Source organism: Maylandia zebra, linkage group LG7 (genome assembly GCF_041146795.1).
Source record: "Maylandia zebra isolate NMK-2024a linkage group LG7, Mzebra_GT3a, whole genome shotgun sequence".
NCBI classification, from domain to species: Eukaryota; Metazoa; Chordata; class Actinopteri; order Cichliformes; family Cichlidae; genus Maylandia; species Maylandia zebra.
Genome location: NC_135173.1, coordinates 8481365 through 8501790, shown reverse-complemented (window position 1 = coordinate 8501790; position 20426 = coordinate 8481365). Strand labels below are relative to the sequence as shown.

The window sequence follows — 20426 nt, the reverse complement described above, 5'->3', positions numbered from 1 at the left end:
CCTCACTGACATCCCTGAAAGTGAATGGCAGAGAATGGCACCAAAAAGGGCACTAGAGATATTATTTTATTAGTGGATATTATCACATGCTGTTCACCATTGTCTTGTTCATGTATATATGAAGACAGCATGACCACCAGTGTTAAACATTTTCTACAAGGGCGGCAATGCAGTTGGTTGCTCCCAAGATAGTGTGAGATGAATATCTGCTTTTAAGGTTATTATGAGAATGAGAACCTCTTGAATTCTTGAATTTCTGATCTTAAGCATACTACAGGACATGAATAGAATAGTAATGATCTTTAATAATAGGTATATAATAATAATAATAATAATAATAATATGTTAATCTGCCTGTAGCAGACTGGTTCCTGCTATATATTAATGTGAAAAAAGGACAACTATGGAAAACATCCTGACTAAACATTCCCCTTCCACTCAAAAGTGGAAACTGCTTAAGGTGCAAGAAGATTAAAATTTCAGTTTTTGGAATTCAGGGTGGCATTTGATTGGTAAATAATAGAAATTTCTTTTTCCCTCACACAAATGGACGGCTAAATCAAAACTGACACCCCGTGTGAAGATGAAAAGTGCCAGTGAGTGAAAGGAAGGGCAGTCCTTAAATAATGTTTGACAGAAAAATGAGTAAAGGACAAAATAACTCAAAAGGCAATCATTGGCGGGGATATGAAGTGAGCTGGGGAAAAGTGAGAAAAGAAATAAAAATAGAAATCTTAGTGATTCGAATCTAACTGGACAGAAATAGTTAATTTTGTCTCTTTTTCACTTAGGAGTGTGAACAACACATTGTACATAACTGCTTTACATAAACTAACTCACAGAAAATATTGTGTTTTACAAAACTATAGTAGAATAACAAGCAATCAATGTTAAATTAGCATTAGAAATAGGTCTTGGTTTAGCAATGCCTGTCTTATAAAGATTGCTGTTTGATCCCAAGTTGAGTGCATGTTGCACAGAGAACAAAAACACCTCCCACCTCGACAAATATACAACCTAAAACATAAATGTTAAAATGCAATTATTGGCTATCAGTTTGGATATTATTCTGCACGGATTCATGCTTATTTTGAATGAAAGCATTTAATAAAGACTAATGTTACTATTTTAAATAACAATAAACTGATCTTTTAGAGGGTGACTTTCTAAGCTTTTCTCCTAACTTAAAAAGGAACCATGTCGCTGCAAACTCTGCAGCTGTGTGACACGAGCTGATCCGTGACCTTTAAACCCTGTGTTAGTAAGCGGTTACAAAGAGCATTGTCTTTCAGGCATAGGCTACCCTTATAAACTTGCGTAACTGCAGGAGATACTGCACACTACCGTCGCTTTATGTTCAAAAGCAACAAACTACGCACTGTACGGGAACATTGTGACGTCAGATGAAATGCCTTTGCCCATGCTCGCGAGGACGAGGAAGGATCAGGCACACTGCAGCTGATGGATGTGTTGTAGTGATGTAATGTTGCCTGTTTGGTAACTACGGATGGCTGTTTGCGCCAGGCTCTGCGGAGTTGGTCAGTCTCGGAGGTGCCGAAGGCGACAGAGGCATAACCAGCAGGATCAAGGCAGCGATTCCGACATGGACGAGGAGGAAGAGGAGCGGATCGTGGGCAAAGGGAGATTCGACGCAGGTGCTTGCGGAGGCCCAGAGCGCGGCGTAGCAGCCACTGCAGGGCCGAGTGACGCTTGCGAATATGGCAGCGGTCGTGTCAACACAGGGGGCTTTCTGGATCGCACGAGCACGGGACCTCCACACCCCCAGTCCTTAGCGGAATTACCACCGGAGCTTTTAGTGGAAATATTCTCCTTGCTCCCAGGAACAACTCTATCAAATGTTGCCCTCGTTTGTAAGAAATTCAGACAACTACTCAAGACGGAAACCATCTGGAGAAGGCGATGCATTGAAGGTAAATGTAGCAGCCCTGGACGTTTATTGCAATTTAAACATAGAGCGATAACGTAAGACCGAAATATAAAGCTCGGGTCTCTGATCAGAGTGTCCGAGCTTCTTTCTTGTCGTAAGAATTTATGTATCAGCTGATTTCGCGGAAACGAGTTCCCTTAAAAGCATTTCAATTGATCTCTGCGGGAAATATGAAGGAAATTACCCCACCATATCCCAGCTGCTGGCTCTGTAAACACAGCTGCTTAAGAATAGACCAAGGCCTGTGACTCTCATTAGGGCCATGTCAGCCATTCTGTCTGGCGGTTTAGACTTTTGATGCAGGCCCTGACCAAGCCCTCTGCGATTATCTTAGGTGACTGCAGATGACAGGGTTCAACAAAGGCGGTTCAGTCACAGTCCATGTAATCATGACGAGCATAAATTGGTAGAGCTGAAGATTCACTTCCGGGTTTCCCAGCTCATTTTCAGTGTTTTGAAACATGCAACGTGCAAAGTTTAAAAATTAATGGACAATAAAAGGCAATTGCAAATGATTAGAAAATTGCAAATTATAAAATAACCCTTTAAATCAGTTGGCTGATTAGGTAAAAAAAATGAGCCACTTAAACATATTTGTGCAATAAGCATTTATTATTTTCTGTCTTTTTTGGGGGTGTGTGTGTTACCAATCTATTAACTAGGAAAATGCAATATAGTAGTGCATCAGTAATAGCCTAATTAAGTCTTAGATGAAACATGAGTGTTGGAATTTCAAAACATCAGCGCGTGAGATAACCTTCTAGTCCTGACTTGACACACATTCAGAATACCAGCTGTTTAAACTAGGAGACATTTTCTTAAATGTCTGGCAGAGAATAACAAAGAGAATAAACATGTCTGTACAGCATCAAAGACAGTAACATGATGACTTTTGGAAAGCGCTTTATAAGCAAGTCGTCATTTCAGTGGCCCTGAGAGACATTACTTGCTGCTCAATAAGAGCAATTAATATCAGCAACAGATGCCACCACTAGTACTTTTACTACACACATACACACATTCTCTTTTAAGGTCTTACTCTATTTATATCTCTCTTTAGTACAAACAGAATTTAGACATCAGAGCAATCTCCAAAAGCATTTCCACTGTCTTATTTTTGGATTTCTGTTGAAACTGTTGCTCATGCTTTTGGCTCTGTGTGCCTGAGAATTTGTGCAATTCAGATCTGGTCAGGTCTGTGTCTGATGACTGGGGTTTAACTTTGCCCTATAAAGTCTTTATTTCGCTGATCTCAATTTAAAGGGGAAAAGACACTAGGAATATCGGAATTGTTCTCACTTCACTGCTTTTTCTCAATTAGATAAATACCAAGGTTATTTATCACATTAATTATAAGTGTGATTATCTTTATAATCAAAGTCATAATCAAACTAAGTTTTGTTTTGTCTTGTTCTTTTTTTCCTTGCAGAGTTTGGCATGAGGGAGGATCTGAGGAAGGTGGAAGCACGAGGAGTGACTAGCCAGGATCTCTATGTTAAACGTTAGTTTCTCAGCTCTCATGTCACATATTCATCCTTCTTTGTCTAAATATAACACAATATAAGACATATAAGAGAAGTAAATACTTTGATAACATAATAAATTCGAACTAAGATAATCTATTTATCGATTTAGTGAAGCAGGTTCATTCCTGCTCATTTAGGTTATTCTGTAAACGGACACTCATATTTTGATGGATTTAATATTTACTGGTTCAAAAAGGAAAAAAAATCTGACAGTCTTTATATATATATATATATATATATATATATATATATATATATATATATATATATATATATATATATATATATGTGTGTGTATATATATATATATATATATGTGTGTGTGTGTATATATATATATATATATATATATATATATATATATATATATATATATATACATACATATGTGTGTATATGTATGTGTATATATATATATATATATATATATATATATATATATATATATATATATATATGTGTGTGTGCGTATATATATATATATGTGTGTGTGTGTGTGTGTGTATGTATGTGTATGTATGTGTATATATATATATATATAGCAGCTGGATAGCGTAGTGGTTAGACTACACGCCTTGTGTATATATATATATATATATATTAGGGGTGCAACGATATTCGTATCGATATTGAACCGTTCGATACAGTGCTTTCGGTTCGGTACGCATATGTGTTGAACAATACAAAATTTGTAATTTATTTTATCAACTTTCCTTCTGACGATGCTGTCTGTGTTGAGCGCTCAGTGAATCTGCGTTCGACTGCTCCGCCTAGGGTCGAGCGCAGGGCAAGCTAGCGAGACAGAAGTTAAGCTCCCCTTACAACATGGACCTCCCCCATGGACCACCCTCATTCAGATCTGGCCTTTGGAATTATTTTGGTTTTCATGTGACGTATGACCCTGAAGGTAAGCGAGTCATGGACTAAAGTAAAACAGTATGTTGGATGTGCCATGCAATGCTCAATTACATGGGTGGGAACTAGTGTGTTAGCGCAGTTAGCTCGTTAACGTGTTGGCCGTCTAGCCCCATGCACGGGGCAATCGGCGGTAGCTCGTTAACGGAGATTTGCCGTGCTGTGGCGTTAAGGTCATTTCAACGAGATTAACCTGAAAGCATTAGTGGGAACACAACGAATATGACTGCACATTTACGCCGACATCATCCTAGTGCAAAGACAAGTGGAAGCAGAAAAAAAACAAGCAAGCATGCTACTAACTTTAGCCGAGTCATTTAGACAGCTGTTTAATATGCTGCTGAGAATATAGCCCAGAAGAAGCGGATAGTATAGCTTTTATTTTGGAAAGAGACATTTCTCTGTAATAAACTCTCTTTTCCAAAGATGAGTGATTCCTCAATCAGATACAGGGCTTGCAATATCGCTAGCCCGACATCCTGGAGCTAGCGATTTTTTTCAGTCGGGGTACCAAAATCTATCTCTTCCCTGCCCGTCGGGCTTTTGTAGGAAGGAAAAATATATGTCAATGCTTTTGCATTCTTTCGGAAATGTAGCTGGGTAATTATGTCATTGGCATCGGTGAGCCACTGTCAATATGTGACATATTGAAATTGCGTTTGAATTTGCGCTTGTTTTTTTGCTTTCACTTTGTATAGAGAGCGACAGCACTGATCTGTGAGTGATGATAATTTGTGCACCAATTCCTCTGACATCGTCTTATTAATTGTTAGCTTACTATGCAAACATGACAAGTGAAATCTCCCGCAGCAAGCTTAAACATGTGAGAGGTTGATCGCGCAGAGAATCGCTGAGCTTATGTGAGTGCGTGTGTAAAAGCAGCAGGATATATATTTGACTACGATGACCTGGATGACTGAGAACCTTCACAGACAGATATATATTTTAGTTCTGCTGAGCCAAATAAGACAGGTCAGGGTGAAGAAGTGACAGCCAAAGAAAAGCTTACCACAAAACGGAGAAGTTGTGACAAATCAGACTATAAGGCAAAAAGAAAGTGCAGCTTTATGGTTTCATGGACAAAAGAATTTCTGTGGCTGCAATATGACGAGCTAAATAACCAGGGCTGCACATAAGTGGTCCGCAGGTGCGTATTCGCTGTCAAAATAAAAAACATGCACAAGGGTTAGGGTTAGAGCTGGGCGATAGAACGATAACGATATCTATCGCGATATAACTCTTACTCGATAGAGAAATTAAGCTATCGCGATAGACCTCGCCGCTCTTGTCCTCTTAAAAAAAAAAAAAAAAAAAAAGGTCGGCCGATCCAAATTAAGTAGCGCAGAGCCGAACCAATCACAGCCGCAGCTTCACGTCGCGTGACTTGTTACGTACAGCACAAGTGCCAAGCCGCACGTGTGTTTGTTTGGGAAGCAGCCAGCGGGTAATGGAGGAAATGAGTGTACCGACTAGAAAAATCAACCGAGCGTGACCGAAGAGAAAACAGATGATGGTTCCAATGCCGGAGAGATTGTCGAACGGAAGAGCCATAGAAGTTCCGTAGTGTGAAGGTATTTCGGCTATTTCAAGTCTGACAAAAAACAGAGTAGCCGTGCACTGTAAATTGTGCCGAAAGCAAGTCTGGAAATACAATGAACTGGTGCATGCATCACACTGTGCGCCACGTTATTGTTTAGGTGAAATGAATTTCTACAATACTGTTAATTCTACTCTCTGCAGTGTTTAAATGCTTACATATACACACAGTTACTGTCGGTCCACACATACGACTCGGTTCTGCTTCTATGCCCCAGCTTTGTTTACTTTTTCCCACCGAGGCTTCTAGACTTCTGATTGGCCAATATTTCTGCACGGTTAGGAATCTAGCGCCACCTGCTGCTTTGGCATGTTCATAGCACCGTTTTCCTTCATTTCTGCCTTTACGTGTGAACGGGATTATTTTTTAAAGCGAAAACGGAAAATCTCCGTTTTCAAAAATACCCGTGTACGTGTGGACATAGCCTCAGTCTCTGACTGGAAGCGCTAATTCGTCATTCGGCTTTTGTCAGACTAAAGTAACTGTTAAAACTGTTTGAAAAGCTAAGCTATACAACAAGGAGAGATTGAGAATTTCCTTTTAGTTCTCAGTTTATTTGATATTGACAAAAGTTAGTCAGTTTTGTCTGTTCTTCTGTAAAACAAACTAAGATTTATTTTTAGAATTAATACTTTGTTTCTAAGTGGAATTGACAATTTAGTCTGTTTCGTTTGTTCTATTTTGAAACTTAAACGCTTTAGCGGCTGTCTTTTGTGTAGTTTGCAATATTTGCCTTTATTTATCTGAAAAAGTCTCATGTTCCTTAAGTACATCTACCCTGTTGAACTTATTATGGGAAATAAATATTTAAATAAAAACAAGCTGCTGATTATTTCACATTTTACTTGTGAGCAACAGCACATTTAAATCTTACAAATATAGTTATTTGGCTTATATCGTGATAGATATCGTTATCGCCTGAAATGAAAAAAACATATCGTGATATGAAAAAATCTCATATCGCCCAGCTCTAGTTAGGGTTAAATTTAAAAACTGTACTTTTGAGTTAAAATATATATTTATAATTTTAATAAATGACAAATTAAAAAGGCATGAACATTTTTTTGTATCGAAAAAATATCGAACCGTGACACCAAAGTATCGAACCGAACCGTGAATTTTGTGTATCGTTGCACCCCTAGTATATATGTGTGTGTGTGTGTGTATATGTGTGTGTATATATATATATATAGCAGCTGGATAGCGTAGTGGTTAAACTACACGCCTTTGGAACAGAGGATCGCAAGTTCGATTCCTGCCTGGGGCGTCTGTATCCAGTAAGGGTCCTAAGGCTAGACCCCCTATGCTAAGCAAGCCTACCGCAGACATGAGCGAGACAGATAAATATGAAGGCATGCCGGCTCGGACGTCGCCCGGATCAACAAGGTCCGCGTCAGGTGTTGAGGAACCAGGGCACCCTGACGAAAAGTGGGCTACTGGAACAAGAAGGCATCGGTGGGCAAGGGACGAAAACAGGGCGTTGTTGGAATGCTACTACGCAAGTAACCCCGGCGGAAGGGGCTACATGAATAGGATGAGGGACCTATGGATTCTTCGATACCCAACATCCACAATGACGGCGAAACAACTAGTAGCTCAGTGTTCCAACATTCGAAAGAAGGGACTGCTCTCACAGCTAGAGATTGACGAGGTACAACACAAATGCTACGGCAAGGAGGAGTCAGGACGCCAGGTCAGGGGGGAGATATCATCACCCCCACCCGAGATTGGGTACATAGCCCCAAGTGCGATAGGAGAAGGATCGTTGAGTGCGAGAGGAACTGACCTGAAAAATAGGATCATGGCCAAGCTTGAAACCTGGATCCCCCGTAGCCGGTTACCAAGATTACGTGAAGTACCCTCAGAAGGTCTGCTAGATGATGTTAATGCAGCACTACGGGCAATACCTACAACCACGATTACGGGCAATACCTACAACCACGATTACCGACACTAACAAGCTGATCTACAATACGGCAGCAGTGATCAGTGAGATGCTTGGCTACAAGTTGAACAGCCACAAGGGGCAGTACCCTCCATGGAGAAGGAGGCTAGAGGGCAAGATCAAAGTAGCACGGAGGGAGGTTAGCCAACTAACGGAGTTGCAGAAAGGTGCGACAAATAAGGTGCCTAAGAAATACAGCAAGCTGTCCATACCTGAGGCCTTGGAAACTGCCAAGCAAAGACTCACAGCCTTGGCCACCAGAGAGATAGAAGGCAGGAGAATAAACCAGCTGTTCTCCACAGAACCAGCAAAGGTGTACTCTCAGTGGCAAGGGAACAATAAGAGGACAGCACCACCAAGGCTGGAGACGGAGCAATACTGGAAGAGCATATGGGAGAAGGATGCAACCCATAACGGCAATGCTCAGTGGCTAGAGGATCTGAGGGCAGACCACAGCGACCTCCCTGAACAGGGTCCAGTAACCATCACAGTGGCAGATATCCAAGAAAGGGTCTCCAGTATGAAGAGTTGGACAGCACCAGGGCCCGACATGGTTCACGCCTACTGGCTGAAGAAGCTGACTGCACTCCACGAGCGTCTGGCAGCACAAATGAACCAGCTGCTAGTTAACGAAAGACACCCAGAATGGCTAACTGAAGGCCGGACGGTCCTGATCCCCAAGAAGGGACCGGTCCCCTCCAACTACCGACCAATAACCTGCCTCAGTACTACATGGAAGCTCCTGTCAGGCATCATATCGGCTAAGATGAACAGGCACATGGGTCAATACATGAGCGGGACACAGAAAGGAATTGGCAAGAATACCAGAGGTGCAAAACACCAGCTACTGGTAGACAGAACAATCAGCCGAGACTGCAAGACCAGACTGACCAACCTGTGCACTGCCTGGATTGATTACAAGAAGGCCTATGACTCAATGCCCCACAGCTGGATACTGGAATGCCTAGAATTGTACAAGATCAATGGGACCCTAAGAGCCTTCATCAGGAACTCAATGGGGATGTGGCGTACAACACTAGAGGCCAACTCCAAGCCCATAGCACAAGTTACCATCAAGTGCGGGATCTACCAAGGAGATGCTCTGTCCCCACTGCTGTTCTGCATAGGCCTGAACCCCCTCAGTGAGATCATTAACAAGACTGGCTACGGATACCGACTACGGAACGGAGCAGTTGTCAGCCACCTCCTGTACATGGATGACATCAAGCTGTATGCCAAGAGTGAACGAGACATCGATTCACTGATCCACACTACCAGGCTATACAGCAATGACATTGGAATGTCGTTCGGACTGGAGAAGTGTAGTCGGATGGTAACAAAGAGAGGGAAGGTAGTCAGAACTGAGGGGATTGAACTACCAGAAGGCAACATTGCAGACATAGAGGACAGTTACAAGTACCTGGGGATCCCGCAGGCAAATGGGAACCATGAAGAGGCCGCTAGAAAGGCTGCAACCACCAAGTACCTGCAGAGGGTCAGGCAAGTCCTGAGGAGTCAGCTGAATGGTAAGAACAAGATCCGGGCCATCAACACATACGCCCTGCCCGTGATCAGGTACCCTGCTGGGGTAATAAGCTGGCCAAAGGAGGAGATAGAAGCCACTGACATAAAGACAAGAAAGCTCCTGACCATGCATGGAGGGTTTCACCCCAAGTCCAGCACCCTGAGGCTGTACGCTAAGCGGAAGGAAGGGGGCCGGGGACTGGTGAGTGTCAGCACCACAGTCCAGGATGAGACAAGGAACATCCAAGAATACATTGGGAAGATGGCCCCAACTGACCGAGTGCTCAGTGAATACCTCAGGCAGCAGAAACCCAAGAAAGAGGAGGGAGACGAGGAACCATCATGGAAGGACAGGCCCCTGCACGGTATGTACCACCGGCAGATAGAGGAGGTGGCTGATATCCAGAAATCCTACCAGTGGCTGGACAAAGCTGGACTGAAAGACAGCACAGAGGCACTAATCATGGCAGCACAAGAACAAGCTCTGAGTACAAGATCCATAGAGGCTGGGGTCTATCACACCAGGCAAGACCCCAGGTGCAGGCTGTGTAAAGATGCCCCAGAAACAATCCAGCACATAACAGCAGGGTGCAAGATGCTAGCAGGCAAGGCATACATGGAACGCCATAACCAAGTGGCCGGCATAGTGTACAGGAACATCTGTGCCGAGTATAACCTGGAAGTCCCGAGGTCAAAATGGGAGATGCCCCCAAGGGTGGTGGAGAATGACCGAGCTAAGATCCTGTGGGACTTCCAGATACAGACGGACAAAATGGTGGTGGCTAACCAACCGGACATAGTGGTGGTAGACAAACAGAAGAAGACGGCCGTAGTGATCGATGTAGCGGTTCCCAATGACAGCAATATCAGGAAGAAGGAACACGAGAAGCTGGAGAAATACCAAGGGCTCAGAGAAGAGCTCGAGAGGATGTGGAGGGTGAAGGTAACGGTGGTCCCCGTGGTAATCGGAGCACTAGGTGCGGTGACTCCCAAGCTAGGCGAGTGGCTCCAGCAGATCCCGGGAACAACATCGGAGATCTCTGTCCAGAAGAGCGCAGTCCTGGGAACAGCTAAGATACTGCGCAGGACCCTCAAGCTCCCAGGCCTCTGGTAGAGGACCCGAGCTTGAAGGATAAACCGCCCGCAGGGGCGTGCTGGGTGTTTTTTTTTATATATATATATATATATATATATATATATATATATATATATATGTGTGTGTGTGTGTGTGTGTGTGTGTGTGTGTGTGTGTGTGTATGTATGTATATATATATATATATATATATATATATATATATATATGACTATAAAGACGTGTACACACACTGTATGTACATGGGCCTCTACGTGGAGGCTGCAGCATGATGGGTTACGTGTGGGGTGACTTTTATTGACTTAATCTGCAAGCCACAGTCATAGCAGTGCAATGTAGTCTGCGTTATGGTTATGGTTATTAAAAAATATCCCCTGAGCTTCTTGTGTGAGTATTGAAAATGAAATGGAAAGACAGGTGTGCTGTGTGTGTTGTTCAGAAACTTGGTTGGCAGAAACACCATCAGTTTACACATTTCTTCCCTTTGGCTCATAAACCAAAAGTTGAGTGTTTTTTAACATCAACTGGTGTTTGTTTGTTTTTGTCAACCAGACAGTGAGCTAATGTTAAACCTCAAGTGAAGCAGTGCATATAATGATTTGTATGGTGTGTTATTATGTTCTTGTTTTACAGTACTTTACCCATACAGGCATATTTTGGGCCTATGGCAGCCTGACATTGGCCCTTATGGTGGATTGCTCAATGTTGTGGTAGGTAGTTTTCCTCTTTTGCACAAAACTGCTACATATAGTAAATATTGGTATAAAGGAACATATAATTTAGGTAGTGCAGGTAAATTCTTCAAAATATGTTTCATTCAGGTGGACGGGTTGTTCATCATTGGCTGGATGTATTTGCCACCTCACGACCCCCGCGTGGAGGACCCCATGAGAAGGCGCCCACTCTTCCAGATCCACATGATGGAGAGCAACAAGGCCACTGTGGAGTGCATGTATGGACACAAAGGTCCTCACAAAGGAGACATACAGGTAAGGGTTTACACATTTGAAAAAGCGGAGTGATACTGTCTTTTTTGACACAAATAGATGATGTTAGTTTGAGTTTAATATCTTATCAAAGTATGTAATTCTCTTATATGTCTTATATTCTGTTATATATAGACAGTAAAGAAGGATGAATTTTCAACAAAGTGTAACCAGACTGACCATCACCGCATGCCAGGAGGCAGACAGGAGGTGGGTCAAATACCTTTACTACCTTTACAGTGTATGCTATCTTTTAAAGCCCATGCATGCTGATGATGGTGAAATTCAGGGACTGTTATCAACTTTTTACGATGTGTGTGTCTGTGCAGGAGTTCAGGACATGGTTGGAGGAAGAATGGGGGAGGACACTGGAAGAAATATTTCATGAGCACATGCAGGAGCTTATCCTAATGAAGTTCATTTATACTAGTCAATATGAGTATGCATTTTTTGTATTTATTTTTTGCTTACGTGCATTTTCTCTGTTGTACTTCCATGTTAAAATGATAATGATTGTAATATGCCTAAATAAACCTGTATGCTTTCATCTATTTTCCTATGACAGTAACTGCTTGACATACCGAAGGATCTACCTGCCACCTGCAAAGCCCTCTGATCTGCTGCAGCCAGGCCTTTTCAAAGGCACCTATGGTAGTCATGGCTTGGAGATTGTCATGCTTAGTTTCCATGGAATGTCTGCAAGAGCAACCAAACTCACTGTAAGTAATAATCATTATTAGTGGTTGTACTCATTTTAAATGAAAGTGATTCTTAAATGTGGGCCCTGCAGCTTAAAATCCCTCAATCTGTTCATGCATTCTTAGAGGAGCAACAAGATATAACATGTTACATTGTGTCTTTTATCTCTTTAATTAAAACTAAGCCAAAATTCTGGAAGTGTGTGAAAAATTAAGTGCACACTTAATGCTTTTGTAGCAACTAAGACGGTAAGTAGTAACCACGTGCTGCTAATTAAAAGCACTTGATTAACTGATCACCAGTGAGTGTGAGCAGCAATCTGCAAAGTAAAATAAGCCATTTCCAAACAATTTCAAGTCCATCATTCTACAATAAGAGAGATCATTCAGAAGTTGAAGACAACAAATCTTTGCGGGAGTCGACATCCTAGCAAATTTACCCTAAGATCAGACCCTGCAGTACTTGCAAGTAAAAATTGCAAGAAACCCAAGAGCTACATCTCAGACTCTGCATGCTTTAGTTAGCATGTTAAATGTTAAAATTCATTACAGCACAACTAGAAAATGACTTAACAAGTATGGCTCTGATTCTAATTCTGATGGCATATTTGCAAGGGGTGACAGGAGAATGCCTCTTCTCTCTAAAAAGAACATGTCAGCACAGCTTAGGTCTCCAAAGTATAATTTGAACAAACCACAAGACTTCTGCAACAGTGGGCCTCACTTACTTATATTTGTGTGGAAATGTTTTTGCCATACGCAAAAAATACTTTCACTCTCAAAAGTTCTCACCCTCACCCTCACCTAGGGTCATGAATGTTGGTTAGTGACTGAAAGGATATGAACAGCGGAAATGAGTTTCCTCCGAACAGTGGCTGTGCTTTTCCTTAGTGATAGTATTTTGTTTTCTTTACATCCCTTTTTTGTAATTCTGAGCACTTTGTGTCCAACCAAAAGCCAATATTAATAATAACTATAAGTGTTATTGTTATTATTAGTATCACTAGTAGTAGTGTGCATTTTAAAGACCTTTGTTTAAATTCCTTAGGTGCAGTGCATGGTCAGAGGGACTTCTAAATTTATTCCTAAAGTACCAACAAATTCAGGCACAAAAATTTTCTAAAATCACAGATTTGTGCCTGAAACATTCGTGTGCACAATTTATGCACAGATTTGTGCATGCACACTGTAGTAAATGAGGCCCAATACCCTGTTTGGCCATAATGCACAGCACCAGTTTCAGCAAACACATTCAGCATATCCAGGGTATGAGTTGTCATACATAAGTCATACAGAAACAGTTACTTGAAGTTAATGCTGCTAACATTGGTTTCTGTTGAATCTAGTGTACACTTATTTTTTCACACGCCACTTCTGTATTTTTGTTAAATAAATAAGATGCTGTGTAATGGTATCATGTGGTATTGTTAATCTGAGATAGTCTTTAAATAACATTCAGACCTGGTTAAGACTTGGTGTTTTTTTTTGTTTATATATCTATATTATGGCTAAAGCACTTCTGGATGGATGCAAACTGCATTTCATTGCCTTGTACCTCTGACATGTGCAATGACAATAAAGTTGAATTCTGTTCTATTCTATTGTTTCCCAATTATGTTGTGATACATAAAACCTTAGAACTGAAAATGGGTTTTTCTTTTTCAAGACTGTGGATTTAAATTGCATGTAAATCTACTCATGGTGCATACTCTGATTTTATGGTTTCCTGCAGGGAGATCCCAATGTTCCTGCAGGGCAGCTCACACTGGATGTTAACCTGTGTCGGCCTGTGGTCCTCCCAGACTTGGAGCAACAGTGTAACATTGAGGAGCTGTCACGGCTAGTAATGGGAGTGCATGAGGAAGTACAGAGGGAGCAGGAACAAAAGGAAAATGGCACTTCTGCCACAGGTAGATGTGCAGCTGAAGGGGCCTGTGGTGGTTCCAGCGCAGCAGAGGAGATTGAGTCAGATCACGGTGCTTGTTCAGACAGCTGTGACTCTAGTCACAGTAGCAGATCCAATCCTGAAACACAGCCTTTTGTCTTGCCTATGGGGGTCATGGCTCGCAACGAGGAGTACCCTCGCACCTGCAGAAAATGGTGAGGATTTGGCTAACAGGCTTTTGTTACAGAATTCAAAATATTTTGAAAGGCATTTACCATAAAGGGCAATGATATTAAGGTAATGGTCACAATTAATTCATCAATGAAGGAAAATACTGGTCTTCACTATTGTCTCCAAAAAGTTCATTCTGTTCATCTGGACATAGCATTTTGTGGGAGAAACGTTTCGTCACTCATCCAAGTGACTTCTTCAGTCGAGACTGAACGCTACGTCCACAAAACGCTACGTCCAGATGAACAGAATCAACTTTTTGGAGATTTACTTTCCTGGATGATTGAGAATGCATCAAGACGTCTTCACTATTGCTTTTAATATCCTGTGCATAGTGTACGTTTATGAACCAGTCAATATATGTAACAAAATGTATTAATCGATGAGGACACGTATCTCTCTTTCAGCTTCTATGGGACAGGCCTGATTGCTGGGCATGGCTTTACAAGTCCGGAGCGCACCCCGGGGCTCTTTGTGCTGTTTGATAAGGACCGGTTTGGTTTCATCTGGCTGGAGTTGAAGTCTTTCAGTCTGTACAGTCGCCTGACGGACAACTTACCTCACGCTCATGCCCCCGACTTGGAGCGATTTGAGGCCATGCTGCGCAACATGCAGTCCTGGACATCCTGATGCACCAAGCTTTAAGTCTCCTCCCACAGTAATAGCCATCATAACAACCATTCTACACAATTACACCTCTGTCTTCTGCTGGCAACGATACTATCATGATTAACTTAAGAGTTTGAAAGGCATTAGGTGTTACCATCTAACTTTAGCTTGTTCCAATCCAAACTCTTTGAAAGGCTGCCCGTGTCACTGTTTGTCTTCACCTAACGTATGACTTTAATCCTCCAGTGCAGCATGATAACAGGTCACAAATTGATTTATTCACTGTAGGACAAAAAAAACAACAAAAAAAAAAAGAACAAAGGAATGACACCATTTATTATAGATCAAACTGTATGTGCCTCTGATTCTAAATCCATGTCTGTACTTGGCAGTGCTTGAAGAAGACAAAGGTGTCCAATGTATTCTACTATATAATATAGTATTATACTGAGTTCAGTGCCCAACATATTAAACTGCATGCTGCATTTATTTACACTCATAACCACTATCTGAACCAGTTTTGTTTTCAATAAAGCAGCATGCCTTTTTCCCCCCTCAGTTTTTTCCTTTAGAGACATCCAGACTTTAGAAAAGACAGCATCTCAGGTGTTTCTCTTTGCCCGACATTAGTGATACAAGGACAGACGAGTATTAAGTACAACAAACGTGTTTTAAGTTTCATTCATTGTATGGTGTCAAATAGAATTGCTGAATATGTTTTACAAGCGGGCAATTTTCTAACTGTTCACCCGCCGTCTTATCAAACACGGTACTTACATCAACCAGCGTTGGTCAGACGTTTATGTCCTTCAGCAACATCAGACATGCTTACTATCACCACACCTGAATTATTATGTAAGATGGAAAAAGGAATTGTAATGTGACAACGATAACAGATACATAATCTGGATTTATTCAAAGTATCAGCGTTAGACAGTTTGTGCTTCTGTAACTATGGTATGAAACTGAAGCTTCACTTACCTTTGAAATGTATTGAGTTTGTTCGTTTAATGGCTGACACAGTGTTTGCCTGGCTTTATACCTGCAAAGTTATTCCCTACAGGTTTCCCAGTTGTTTTAAATTCTAGACCTAGTAGCTGAACATTATACGATCTAACAGCGCAGTACCAAGTAAGTGTCTGTATGTCTCATTATGGCCTGATGGTGATGCCCAGTAGCTTTCCTACTCCAAGTGCACTTTTCTGGGCAATATATTGAATCATTTGAAAACCACTGGCCAGCACTTTTATATCAGACTGCAGCTTTACTAATATTTGCAAAAAATAGATATCTGCTAAAGCGTTGTTGTGTTTCCTTTTTGTCCCTCCATTAAATTCCATCTCAACTTTAGTGAATTTGTTTGATAAGTTATTTTCTCTGTAACCCAGCTGTTTGAATAATTTGCCTTTTAAAAGTGTTGCTTTGTACTATTTTAAATGCCATATGCCTGAATTTGTGGAAAACTAAGTTTGACCTATTGAACTGCTCACATCAGACTTCAGGGAGCTTTTCAGCTTAAGCGCTCTTCTCAGTAATGAATAAACAAAAGAGGAAAAAAAAAAAAAAAAAAAAAAAAAAAAAGGAAAAGAACCAGGTTGTCACATCTGTTTATTTCACACCGTTTTGCATGTGTATTGTCATCTACTCTCACCCCCAGCCGATCCAGCAAATAGTCACTCCTGCCTGAGCCATTGTTCTGCCAGAAGTTTCTTCCTGTTACAAGGGATTTTCCTTTCCACTGTCACCAAAGTGCTTGCTCATAAGGTGATCATCTGGCTATCTGATTATTCTGAGGCATTTACTTTGCATTATAAAGCACCTTGAGAAAACTGTTGTTCTGATTTGGTGCTATGAAAATGAAATTAATTAAAACACTTTAAACCCCGATTACAAGCAGCAGAACTGAATCGCACATCTATTAACCATAGTTTACTGGCTAGTATGAGTTGTGTGAATGTAGAATGGAAAGGCAGGCAATTAAGTCATAAGTGATTAATTTATGCATTTTATTATTTGGTAATGATATCAAAAACTGACGTAACAGAAGAGATGCGAGTTTTCTACAGCTCGCTGCGTTTTGCATTTTCCTCATGCCGTTTGAGCTTCTCTGGCACGGTCTGAGTCAGGAAGACAAAGCGCTCCTTCTTCAGGTGCTGAGCAGTTACCTGCGTTGTTAAACCAATCGCCAGGTACTTTTCATCTGCTTCATACTTTGGCCAGTGGACAAGGTCGTGCCCATTAGGAGACCTACACGCAGACAGATATACACGATATAACAATGTGGTATTATCTCCCAGTATACTAAAATATGTAAGCTTACCCTGTGCGAGCAAAGTTGCCCCAGTAGCTCATCATGGTTCTGCTCAACTGTTCCTCCTCCACAAAGCATGGATCTAAAGTGATAATCTTGTAAAAAATCCTGCACTCCAACCCCAGAAAACCCCAAAAACTAACAAACCAAATATCTCATGCTTAGATTAAACTTTTTAGGTTTCACTCACGAGGCAGTTTAACGTGGGTAGTTGTGAAGCAAAATCCCATCACTGTAAAAATTTCATCTGTATGATCACTCCCAACAAAGCTCGGTCTTCTTTTCTGCACCATTTTCAAGGAATGCTGGTACTCATACAGGTATACAGGAGCACCCGCTTCTAGAATTAGACAAGTGTCACACTTAGTAAGAGCGGTAAATATGAAATAATTGTTTCTAGATAAATGTGCATTAATCTATAAAAGTTACCTCTGTGCGCATTAGCAGTTTTAATGACTGGAATATTGAATATAATATCTGCAGTAACCTCAGAGAACCCATCTCGGTTTTTCACACGGTTGGCACCGTTTCCAATATATTCATCAATTATCAAATTTTTGATGAATGCATCTTTAGGCTTAAGGAAATAAAGAACACATCAGTGAAAGATGCTTGAGCAGGTTGGGTTCATTTTGTGATATCAGGCAGTGTGTGCTTTACATTGGGATAGAAGAAGGCCATTGCATTGATGACTTGTGCCCGATCCATTCCTTCTGCCCAATTTTGTGGAACACTAATGAATAACTAAAAGAAAGAATAAAAACCTTGCTGCACTTAACATTGCCGGTTTAAACAAAAATAAGATATCAAATTTTGATGGGCACTTACATTTTTTAGCATCCATCCCGCTTCATCATTATTCACACCCATCATGAATGGTACAGTGAGGAGTTCATGTTTACGAAACAGCTCATCCACAGGTTTTGTCAGGAAATGCCCATCAACATTTACAGGACATCTTAACCGTCGGTCCTTGTGAATAAAATGCACAAAAGTAAAAATTCCAATAGCGTAAAACAGTAAAAGATAAGTAAATAAGTAAAAATAGTTCCCTTGAGTTATTTAAGAGACATCATGAGACTGTTCAGCCAATCAGAAATCCACATCAGGTTTCCACCCAGTAATTTACCTTGGTAAAATCCACTATGGTATCAATATCAAGGCTTCTTATGCAATCAGCAAACGTCTTTGTGCTTTTAAGGCTGCAGCCAGATGCATTTGAAACCTCCTGGTGAAAAGATATCAATTTAGAAAAGCAAACCTGTTGCATTATTCTTACTGTTTTACAATGAAAAATGATTAACATCCCCCAGAATAACATAATAAACCTGTGCCTTTAGTAGAGGATAATTTTCCACAAGTAAATCCATTGCAGCTGTGCCGCTCTCAGCAATTGCATGATGAAACAGCCCATCAGACAGTGGTGACAGGAGCTGGTGATTCAAGTAACACATCACATATTAAAGGTTGGTTTCCATAGCAAAAGTTTATATAAAGTTCCTCTAACTGTAGATTCTTACCAGAAGAGACACGCTCACTCCACCAGCAGACTCTCCAAATATAGTAACTAATCCTGGGTCTCCTCCAAAGCTGTGAATGTGCTGCTGGATCCACCTGAGAGCTTCAATCTGATCGAGCAGGCCAAAGTTCCCCGAAATGTGCTCATCTCCGGTGCTGATAAAACAAAGAGTTGAATGGCATACTAAGCTAAATTTAGAGTTGGTGAAGGTGAGCAGTCTTTGAAAATGGAAAAGAACAGGACAACAGTATGTTCTAATTTGGTAACTTAAGTTTATTTACCTGAGAAAACCCAGAAGTCCTAAGCGATACTGGATCAGAACCACAACCACGTCCTGGTAAGCAGCCAGGGCAGATCCATCATATGTTGAAGCTGATCCTACTGTGAGGCCTCCACCATGGATCCAGACCATGACCTGGAGAAAAAAAAAAAAAAAATCAAAGATATTTTTGATTCTTCATTCTTATTTTTCTTTCAAAGCAATTTTTGTGCCTGCTAAGCACACTGCATGAGTCTCAATTAATAAGTATTAAATTAATGTTTAAGATAAACAAAAAATATTTGGGTATAAAGGCAAACCCATTGCAACTGGCTCTAAAAGGGGGTGTTTTTTTGTCATATGAAAATCCTTAAAAGGAAACCAACTGTCACTGAAAATTTCTTCAGCAATGACCAGCAAGGCTCAAAACCTACAGCAAAAGGTTCTTACTGGGAGCTGGGCATCATCAGCTCTTTTAGCAGGAGTGTAAATGTTGAGGTAAAGGCAATCTTCAGAGATGTCTGGGATATCAGCCAACAAGAAACCGAGTTTATCAAGCAGTGCCAAAGCAAATCGCTCAGGTTGTATGCACCTGAAAAATAAAAACATTTAATAAATGCTGGATGTTTTTCAAACTGTGTTTTACAACAACTGAAGCACATGTTTCTTACATTGGTGGCTGTTTAGTGGCATATCTTACTCCTTCCCATCTTTCTGCAGGCTGAGGTGGAGCCAGTCTCAAGGAAGGGCCGAGGGGTGGCTTGGCAAATGGGACACCCAGGTAGGCATGGACGCCAGTCTCCTTCCCTTTCACACTCACATACTCACCTTTCAGGCTCCCGAGCTTTGTGTGGACTACAGGCGCTGTCAGGATATTAGAAATCAGTGAGAATCATAACATAAAGCTTCATGATTTATGAAATCTAATATTTCAGATTTCAAAAATACTTATAGTTGTAAAAAGCAGGGGGAAAAAAGAACTACTTATTTATTTGTAGCTTCCATCAAATTACAGTCACCCAGCTATGTGAAGATCAGTAATGAAATACTAGAGCCAGTTAATATAAACCATGTGTGTCCTTGATCCAGTTATGGACATACAGCTGGAGGTGCACGGTCCAGAGATAAACACAAGGGCACAGATGTCATTGTTCATAGAAGCGTTTCACTTTAACTTACCTCTCAGCTGTGTAGCAACACAGAGAAATAAAACGGACATTGAAAACCAGAAATTCAGCTTTGCATTGGACTTCATTGTGGTCTTGATACACATTACAACAATCGGCGACTTTGCAAAAACTAAGTGCCAGGAGAGGCAGTCCCTCCTCATGCAGATTCCTCCGCGTAACTTAAGACTTAATATAGCGTGCAGGGTGTCAC

The 20426-nt window shown here is 41.1% G+C and overlaps 2 protein-coding genes across 5 annotated transcripts in view; one reads left to right on the top strand and one right to left on the bottom strand.

Moving 5' to 3' along the window:
• Positions 1-1393: 1393 nt before the first annotated feature.
• Positions 1394-15348, top strand: fbxo31 (F-box protein 31). Of its 2 annotated transcripts, XM_004563444.6 has the most exons (9): positions 1394-1931; positions 3378-3449; positions 11182-11258; positions 11370-11537; positions 11670-11744; positions 11864-11973; positions 12100-12253; positions 13965-14332; positions 14756-15348. In XM_004563444.6, the coding sequence occupies exons 1-9, from the start codon at positions 1508-1510 to the stop codon at positions 14976-14978; spliced, it is 1671 nt and encodes a 556-aa protein (XP_004563501.1). In that variant the 5' UTR covers positions 1394-1507; the 3' UTR covers positions 14979-15348. The 2 variants fall into 2 exon arrangements, with proteins under 2 accessions (XP_004563501.1, XP_076741782.1); XM_076885667.1 differs by lacking the exons at positions 1394-1931; positions 3378-3449 and adding an exon at positions 4229-4381.
• A 1594-nt stretch (positions 15349-16942) lies between these two features.
• LOC101473569 (cocaine esterase) overlaps positions 16943-20426 on the bottom strand; it is a 29656-nt gene continuing 26172 nt past the window's right edge. Inside the window, exons 1-13 of one of the 3 annotated variants that reach the window (XM_024800955.2) lie at positions 20226-20394; positions 19718-19910; positions 19497-19638; positions 19069-19202; positions 18789-18942; positions 18597-18701; positions 18398-18496; positions 18097-18240; positions 17929-18012; positions 17698-17845; positions 17459-17608; positions 17278-17350; positions 16943-17204 (exon numbers count right to left, since the gene is read on the bottom strand). In XM_024800955.2, the coding sequence (XP_024656723.1) occupies positions 17018-17204; positions 17278-17350; positions 17459-17608; positions 17698-17845; positions 17929-18012; positions 18097-18240; positions 18398-18496; positions 18597-18701; positions 18789-18942; positions 19069-19202; positions 19497-19638; positions 19718-19910; positions 20226-20376 (1764 nt within the window). In that variant the 5' untranslated portion in view covers positions 20377-20394 and the 3' untranslated portion in view covers positions 16943-17017. Of the gene's footprint in view, positions 17205-17277; positions 17351-17458; positions 17609-17697; positions 17846-17928; positions 18013-18096; positions 18241-18397; positions 18497-18596; positions 18702-18788; positions 18943-19068; positions 19203-19496; positions 19639-19717; positions 19911-20225; positions 20395-20426 lie in introns of those variants that run through there. The other 2 variants (XM_012922486.5, XM_012922487.5) reach the window with 2 other exon arrangements.